Source organism: Juglans regia, chromosome 7 (assembly GCF_001411555.2).
Source record: "Juglans regia cultivar Chandler chromosome 7, Walnut 2.0, whole genome shotgun sequence".
Taxonomy (NCBI): domain Eukaryota; kingdom Viridiplantae; phylum Streptophyta; class Magnoliopsida; order Fagales; family Juglandaceae; genus Juglans; species Juglans regia.
The window spans coordinates 41,373,343-41,382,853 of record NC_049907.1 but is presented as its reverse complement, the minus strand read 5'-3'; the positions used below and the strand labels follow the sequence as shown (position 1 = coordinate 41,382,853).

General features: G+C 32.0%; 1 protein-coding gene across 2 annotated transcripts; it reads left to right on the top strand.

Moving 5' to 3' along the window:
- Window positions 1–4,546: 4,546 nt before the first annotated feature.
- LOC109006471 (BTB/POZ and TAZ domain-containing protein 3-like) lies at window positions 4,547–9,278 on the top strand. 2 transcript variants are annotated; one of them, XM_018985763.2, is made up of 7 exons: window positions 4,552–4,778; window positions 5,159–5,244; window positions 6,145–6,532; window positions 6,760–6,890; window positions 6,996–7,302; window positions 8,378–8,691; window positions 8,875–9,278. In XM_018985763.2, the coding sequence occupies exons 3-7, from the start codon at window positions 6,191–6,193 to the stop codon at window positions 9,011–9,013; spliced, it is 1,233 nt and encodes a 410-aa protein (XP_018841308.2). In that variant the 5' UTR covers window positions 4,552–4,778; window positions 5,159–5,244; window positions 6,145–6,190; the 3' UTR covers window positions 9,014–9,278. The 2 variants fall into 2 exon arrangements, with proteins under 2 accessions (XP_035548589.1, XP_018841308.2); XM_035692696.1 differs by lacking the exon at window positions 5,159–5,244 and having other exon boundaries at window positions 4,547–4,778; window positions 8,875–9,202.
- Window positions 9,279–9,511: the final 233 nt, after the last annotated feature.

The window sequence follows — 9,511 nt, the reverse complement described above, 5'->3', positions numbered from 1 at the left end:
TTTGGTCCCAATAGTCCCGTGAATTAACAATATGCCTGAATAATGCCACTATTCTTAGGTAATATAACAAATTAACCAGTATTACTCTTTTTAACTAGGATGTTCCTGAAATACGTAAGGAGATGTTAGGATTAAAAATCACTCTCATTTTATTTAATTATTATAATTTTTTTAAAATTTCAAATAAAATATAATAATTAACTCAATTTTTAAAAATTTTAAAATAAAAATTATAGTATAATAATATTTTATTTAATTATTTAATTTTTATTTCATGACATCTTGACTTAACTCGTTATCCAATCATCCCTCTCGTCTCTTAAAAATGTTACTATGACTCGCACGATTACGTGACTTTCGGCCTAGGTTATGAAAGGTGCATGCTTATCGAGACTTTGTTTGTTCTAATTCAACCCTTCCTATGGCTATGGTTTGCGAGATCAGAGACAAACATCTAATAATAATATTTTTTAATTTATTTCGAGGCATGAATTATTACAATGAATTTTTTTTTTTGCTGAGCAAGATAATTACATGCAATATATATATATATTATGGGAGTCTTTGGAGGACAAGGTTGACAACGTGGGTTTATGTACAAAGATTAATGAACAAAAACATGAATACCTTGCCATGCATGAGTCAAAACATGGGACAACTCAACCTGCTCAAATGGCTCGAATTTAGGAAAGAAATACAAAGAAAGAGAAGGCTTGGGGCCAAGAATTATGTATGACGTCGAACGAACCTGATAGTAGTACATAAATCTGTCAACGATATTAGGGTTTTGAACTTTTCAAAAGAATCTTTTGCTCGACAACATATAATTTCAAGCCACGGACTTTGTTGGCGACTGCTTTTTCAATATTATGTAACCAAGAACTAAAGTTGATTAATTATCCATACGTCCAACACTGTTTGGCAATTGGACTCACGTCCCTTTCATTACAATATTATTCAACCTGCTGCCCTGCATGGGTCAGGGGAAGAAAAAAAAAACTAAGGCATGCTTTGAAACCTTTGAAAATATAGCCAAATTTCAAAACTGGACGTATCTTTAAATTAATCAAAGTACGAGTAGGGATGTAAATGAATTAATCTGTTCGATAACTTACTCGGTACTCGCCCGAAACTTGAATCGAATTCGACTCATGAAAAAAAAAATACTCGCTCTTGAAAACAAATACCTGCTCAATTAGTAAATGATACATACCCAATAAAACTCAACTCGGCTAAAGTTCGTTAAAGTCCATTCGTTTATACTTGAGTCGACTCGATTAAAACTCATTCATATATTGATAAATATATACATATACCTATATATACATATATATATATGTATTAGTTAATAATATAAGCATATCACTTTAATAATTAAATATACAATATATAACCTAATTATTTATATCTATATATTGAATATACTTTGTACCTATATTTTATAATTTGTACAATAATTAGTCGATAAATATATGCTATCATATTATGTGTATGTATTAATAATATATGTATGCATATAACATATTGTTAATATAGATAAATATCAACTTGTTAGATATTAATTATTTATAAATTTTTAAAATCTTATAATTTAATAGAGGTTCTACTTGTTAGTTGTATGAATTTAATATTAATTTTTTATTTATCTAACTTATTAATTATTAAATCTTATTAAAAAATAAAATAAACAATTCGAGCTCGTTTGTGAGATAAGCTCGAACTTGAGTTCGAGTTGAGAGTTTAGCTTACAAAGTCGAGCTTGAAACTCTCAACTCGAACTCAAGATCGAACAAAGATCGACTCGACTTGACTCGATTACAGTTCAAAATACGAGTACTGGGTAGGAAACATATCTGAATCAAAGAACCAACAAAGCCAGGGTGCTGAAAAATGCACACAATTTTCAGCAATGTCTTGGCAGTTTATACAAGCATGTATATTCATAGGCTTCATTCCCTTCTAAGCATTTTCATCCGCTTTTCTAAACACTACAAATCTCTAAGTTTTAGGAAATAAATTTTAACTTTTTGACAAAAGTAAATCTCTATCCGGTTCCCTATTTTTTTTTTTTTTTAATAAAAAAAATTTTTAGGATGTGAATAGTGGCTCCCTATATTTGGAGAGCTACTATTCATCCCTAAATCACTTTTTATTTTTATTCTAACAAATAAAATAAGTTCTTCTTACAATTATCTAGTTGAAATTTGAAAAAAATGTCACTATTGAGATGATCCATTTTTTTTTTTTTTAAAAAAATTGACCATTTGTGAAAATATGATTTTTTTAAAATATTATTATTACAAAAGCACTGATTTTAAAAATATTATCATTTAGAGAGATGAGTAGCTTTAAAAAAATTGTTACATATGAAAAATCGAAAATATGGATACAAAAAATAATGAAATAATTACCAAAATGTGAAAAAAAAAGTTTTCTTCCAATCATTACATAAAAATGAGTACTTAAAGATGTACAAATAAATAAGTAGAAAAAATTAAAAAAAAGAATAAAAAAATATCATTTTAATATAATAGAGAAATAATATAGAGTGAGAGGTAGGAGACTTTTGAAAGATAATAAAATTTAGAAGAAAAATTTTTGAAAGTGTATTTTTTATTGAAATGATCACACACTTTTGGGGTGAAGGGTGAAGAGTACCCTACAAATCTTATGCTTGGTGGGGAAAAAAAAAAAAAAGGAAAAGTGTCGGTTATATAAATCATACCTAGATTTGCCAAACGATGGAGAGATACTATTGGATGGACTAGGGACTGGGGAGGTCAGTTGTGTAGGAGTTTGAGTAGTAGTTACTGCATTGATTGTCCCTTAATTAATTCCTTTTGTATTGCACGTTTCTTCTCTTCACCCTTTTTAAGACATAATTTGATCAACATACCCCATCTTTAATTCAAGCTAGGAGAGCATAGTATTTAAAAACTTTATTTATCTTGAATGTTTGAAAAGAATCTATTGGATGGTGAAGAAGATCCTTTAAGGTGTCGTTTAGATAGTAAGTTGATATGAGATGAGTTGAAATTAAAGTTAAAAATTAAATAAAATATTATTTTTTAATATTTTATATGAGAATTTGATAAAATTGTAATAATGAAATGAGATGAGATGAGATGAAACATTTTTATTATCCAAACAAGGCCTAAACTTCATTGGCCTTCTATTTTTAGATTTATGATCCTTATCAAGTTTTTCGACTAAAATTACTAATCAAATTATGACATATCAATAACGTAGAATGTATGTGTTAACCCACCGGCTTGTGAATATAAATTTCCAAGCTACCATTCAATAAAATCAAATTGCTTATCTCTATTTAACTTTAATCTCGTGTGGTACAATTTGGGTGAAGGTCCATCTGGTCTCCACCCACCCAAGTTGTTTTGTTTTCACTTTGAGTGGTGTTGTTACCATTGATGAGTTAATTTCAGTGTAATCAAGGTCATATCTCCACTTTATATCTTGTTATGAAGATTGGGTCACATCGTGTTTTCCGTCCTGGAATTTTCTTGCCGATTTTCGATCAGATTAAACAAACAGAGGAAATTAATCATGGGTCAAGCTTCAAAGCAAAACCTCAGTTTATGGCATTATGCACTAAATCAAAACTTCAAAAGCAATTCATGTCAAATCCCAATTTGCTGACCCTTTGGCTTTTAAGGAATTCTCATTCCACAAAAAAACAAAATCTGTGCTTTTTTCTTCCAAACGAGTATGATGGGTCATGATTTTTTTTTAGAAAAATTGAAATTATTATTCTATATTAAAAAAAAAATCTATAGCCGAGTTTACATCACACTTGACGCAATCTAGCCTTTTAATACAAAAAGAAAGAAAATCATTACATGCAACCAATATTTCCATGTTAATTTTATTGAGTGGTTATGAATAAATTATAATATTATAACAGCCAAACCAATATTTCCTTGTTAATTTTATATTTAAAAAAGAGAAGTCAAACCAATATTTCCATGTTAATTTTATATTTAAAAAAGAGAAGTGATTGTCTATAAAAATAAAATGATATATTAAAATTATATTTAAGTTAGATCTATTTTATTATAAAAATAAAATTATTAATTTAACGTATTATATTAAATCATGTCAATTTATGAATTTATTTTTATAAAAAAATTATTGTAATTAAAATATTTCTCTTTTAAAAAAATATAATATATCAACTAGTGTTTATTATTAAAAAGTAATATCACTTATCATCTGTTTATTATTATCTTTTTATTATTTTATGATGTATTTTTAAATAATTATAGATTATTTATTATATTTTATTTACAAATTTATTATTTAATAGTATATTAAGTGATGTTAAAATGATAGATATATTTATTTATTATTAAATGGGGGAATGAAAATGAAATAAAGTTGCCGTCAAAATATTTTTTAAAGAAAGCAGCGTGCAAGACTTTGGAATTGGGGCCAAGGGATGGATGGATGGGGTTTTTTTTTTGTTTTTTTAATTATTTTTCTTTGCCAACCCACTATAAAAAACAAACAACGTACCTCGTTTTCCCTCCTGTTCGAAGCGCTCGTACTTCTCCCTCCCTTCTCCTGCTCCTCCTCTGCCTCTCGTCTGTACCCTCTTCTCTCTCTAGAAATGGTCTGCTTGCTCTGAAAGAAGTAGTTCAGATACTCACAACCTAACCTTTTTTCATGCACTTACCAAGAGATATTTTTCTTTTTAAAAATCCAAAAGCTTCCGCTTTTCACTTGCTGTTTCTACGTTTCTTCCATATCGTTAAGAAAAGGTACCTCCCATTCTCCTCCGTCAAAATAAATACTATTTGTTCGATTTGTTTTTTGTTGTTTTTTATTTTAAATATATTCATTTCGAAGCAGTTTTAATCGATGTTTTCCAGCTCTGATTATCTCCCTCTCTCTGTCTCTCACTGTTTCCTAAATTTTTAATTATTGTTGCAAAGGATATAGTATACTCAAGATGAAGAACAAGTAAATAATCTGGACTCAAATTTTCTCTCTTTGATTTTTCTTTTTCTTTTGCAACTTTTCCCTAAAATTGTTATTTTTTTCGTTTAGAAATGGAAATACTTTGTGGGATTCATCTGGAAAAAAAAAATAGAAATGATTTATTTGTGATTCTAATTCTTTGATTGTTTTTTTTTTAAAGGTTCCTTAGCTCCATATACTCAAACTTCGCGGAAAATAGCGCAAATCTTGATCTTTTTCTGAAAAGATTTGCGGCCTTTTCTAAAGGTCTCTCTCTCTCTCTCTCTCTCTCTCTGATTGCCGAGAAACCTTATGAAAGCAAAAGGAAATAACTTGTATAAGAGACCGAGATGTTCTTCATCTATTATTAATCATTACGGATCATTTACGAGTTTAATCGTTGATGAAAATAACAATTGCTTTACTTAGCCAAAAAAATTGCTTTGATCCTTCTAAGTCTTTTTTCGGTGGATCCTTTCATGAATAGTTCCTTGAACGCGTTGACTATGGATATTGTTTGTAACTGACGCCCGTGTGAATGGCACGTGGAAGATTTACGATAGATTCATGCATTCAACCCATTTGTTTTAGTTTTCAGTGATGTATCCGGCTTGGTTTGGGTAGCTTGGGAACTGTCCTGACTGACGGGTTTAAGGTTTCTTGGTGTTGGGGTTTATTTTGGGGAATAATAGCGGTCTGTAACCTCGGAGCAAAGCGACTTTGTGATCGTTTCGCTAGTCATAAAGGACTTAGTTGATGCTTTTGCTGTTTGGGATTACTTAGTAAAAGGTAAATTTTATTGATACTAATGAAATAGGCATGGCCTGTGTATACATGGAGTATACAAAAGAACACATAAATATATTCTAGGAATGATGGATTAAGGACAAGAAGTCATGGGCATTGTTCCCATTAAGAACACCTAAATGGTATCGCATCATAAATGGTATCGCACCATAATGTGAAAAAGTTTCACATTATGGTGCGATACCATTTAGGCGAACTGTATTGAATATCTAGAGTTGCTTCGAACATATTCACAATATCATCATATAAATACCATGGGGCTCGTTTTCATTATTTGGTTGAGGCTCTTTTAATATCGTTTAGGACTGTAGTTTAATTAGCAGCACTTATTTAATATTACTCTTTTTATCTTTACCGCAGATCTTTTATTGGAAGTTGATAGTACTACATAAATCTTAAGTGGTAAATGGCTTCAGTGGATATTGACTCTCCATCGCTGTCCTCAACTGGTGAATCGTTCTGTGGATCTTTTAATATAAACCTAGAGGATGATAATCCTGCCGATATTTTTACCGTGCAGGAAGTTCCCTCCTCTTCTGTAATATCTAAATGTAATCTTCCTAAACCACCACCTTTCCCTGGTAAATCCTTGTGTACCGTAAAAAATGCCAGTAGGCTTTCAGATTGTAGCTTTGTCCCGAAAGAAACAAGAGATACATGGGAAAAGCTTTTCAAGGAAGGATATGGTTCAGATGTATACGTTATCACTGCAGACAAATCATATATTTTGGCTCATTCCAGTGTTCTGGTGAGTTAACCATGCCTCCCTTTTCCTACTTATATTTGACTGTCGGCCAAAACCTCAGTAGTGTGAATGTGAAGTTTTCACTTGAAAATATTATATTGAAGAAATTGCTGCCCGTTCAAATTCTAAAAAGGGCAATGGGGCAGTATAAAAGAAGCTATGGGACCATTGAAATTAATTCCATCAGGGATGGGGCCAAAGGCTTATCAGCTGTATTTTTCGTTGTGCAGAGTGTTGCATCTCCAGTGCTGGGGAATATTCTGCAGCAAGCAAAAGTTAAGAATGGTATGAGATACATCAAGATTCCCGGGGTGCCTTATCAAGCTGCCTACACCTTCATTCGTTTTCTTTACTCATCCTGGTATGTTGGAGGCGTCTCTTTCTATCAGTTTGCATCTTCATTCTCTCTGTTAGCTATTATGGCTAAAGTTCCTAATTATATTTCTTCTTAAATGTTCTAATGCAGCTACGAAGAGGAAGAAATGAAGCGATATGTTCTCCACTTGATGGTTTTGTCTCACTGCTACTCAGTTCCATCGCTGAAAAGAGTTTGCATATATATTCTGGAGCGGGGCTGGCTGACCAAAGAAAACGTAATAGATGTACTTCAATTAGCAAGAAACTGTGATGCACCACGGCTCACTTTCATTTGTGTCCGTATAATTATCAGAAACTTCAAAACTATACCTTTAACTGAAGGTTGGAGAGTAATGAAACGTGTTAATCCTGCACTTGAACAAGAGCTTCTGGAGTGTGTTGTTGAGGCGGATGCTGTAAGTCAGTTCCTGTTCCTTCTTCAAACCAATTCATTTTTTTTGTACTTATTAAAAGAAAATAAAAGTTGCATCATATTCCTGTCATTAAGAAAGCATGGAAAATTGATGGAATTTTATGTGCTCTCCTTGTTTTCCTTAATTTTATCTCAATTAATTATCTATTCAATTTGGAAACAAGGCAACATAGAAAATTTTTGTATTGGTTATGTGGTAGATGCCTGCTCAACAACCATTTAATGGGTTGCAGTATAATAACTTCTTGGTTTATCATCTATATAGCTTATCATGATGGAAGAAAAAAATGATTCTCTTTTTTTGTTTATTAGTTGTCAGAATCTGCTGAACATGTTCCCGCAGCGGAATATCTACTTGGTCATTGTGTGAGAAATCATTCATTCATTTATTTAGTCCTAAACTAAATCTACCTTCTAATTATGCTTTTGGACGTAGTTTTTGAGGATATATAATTTAGCAGATTTTCCTCTTTTATTAGGGTTTTGTGTTAGGTAAGTCCTAAATAAAAACATTCGAATGCACTCCCATTATAAATACATCTTGATGCTTTTTAGTTCTACTTTTTTAATTGAATTTGGTAAGTTCTGTTGCTGTCACTTTCTTTATTTATTTTTCCTGAAAACAGTTATTGATAAATCTTATTCCAGAGCTGTGTTTCATCATGCTTTAGTATAAAAGGTTATTTGCGACTTTTCTCTATCCTTGGAGACCCTCTACCTTTCTGCTTGTTGACAATTACGTTTTTATGTTCTGGACAATCATCGACTTTACTTTTGCTTCATTTAAATTTTTTCTTTGGCTAGTCAGTCTAATAACTGGTATAGATTTTTACTACAATTAAGATTTTCTCATGTTCTATACTCATTTTAATATGACAAAGAATGACATGAGTTAATATGAGTGTCATATAAGGCACTAATCAACAAGCATTTGATGCACAGACTTCCTAGAATTGATAAGAATGTCAAGCAGGTGATATAGTTATCAGATTGTTCCTCTTATATCATTTTTCAATTTATTTGAAAATTAAGATCTTAGTTTCAATTGTTTATTTCAGAGAAAAGAAGAGTGGTGGAAGAAAATTGAAGAGAAAAAGGTGTACCTGCAATTGCAGGAGGCAATGGAAGCCCTCGTTCACATATGCAGGGATGGGTGTAGAACAATAGGACCTCGTGACAAAGTACTTAAAGGAAGCCAGGTTGTTTGTGGTTTCCCAGCTTGCAAAGGGCTTGAGACTTTAGTCCGTCATTTCTCTAGTTGTAAGACCCGGGTTCCTGGTGGCTGCGTTCACTGCAAACGCATGTGGCAGCTGCTTGAATTGCATTCTCGGATATGCAGTGAGCCTGATTCTTGCAAGGTCCCTCTTTGTAGGTAAGTGTGAAACTGCCATTTCGGCCTCCATTTCCTTCATTGTTTGGGGGGGAAAAGTAGATATCTTATTTGGAAAGAAATTGATAAGGTGAAAATCCCAGAAATTACCATATATCGTATTTAAGTTTATTGATGTTGGATCGGTGTTGCTAATAACATATACTTTGTTCTCTCTGCTACTAGGCATTTCAAGGAAAAGATGCAGCAGCAGACCAAGAAAGACGAGGGTAGGTGGAAACTGTTGGTCAGGAAAGTGATAGCAGCAAAGAATTCGCTAGGGCCATTCTCAAGTCAGCGCACAGGTATATTGGTAGGAATGTAAGGGTGTTAATAAAGTACCTCGGTTTTATTGGAGGAAAATAATTAACGTGAGCCCAGGCTCCTGCCTTTTGTAGCAATTTATGAGAATCTGAACCATTGATGAACGGACATGAATTCTTGTGATGGCATCGCAAATGTCCGATTCGGTTTTGTACCTGTTTGATGATGTTAAATTTTATGTAATGTCTGATTTGGCAAGCTGTACATTATAAGCTGAATAGAATATGACCGACGTTCACCATGGTTAAAGAACTCATTTCTTATCACATAGCTCCTTTATTCTTGTTTAATTTTCCTCTAAACAGAAAATATATATTATGTCGAAATGATTGTAAGAGGAAGATTAGGTCTACAAGCGAATCCAATTCACCCCAAAAGGAATACTCTTTTGACTACTTGAGATCTATTCTCCTTCCTTTGCATTGTAGATATTAAGAAAATCCTCCAAAAATATCATTGCCTCAAGCATGCAAGGAATGTCAATGTGCAACAAGCTGAA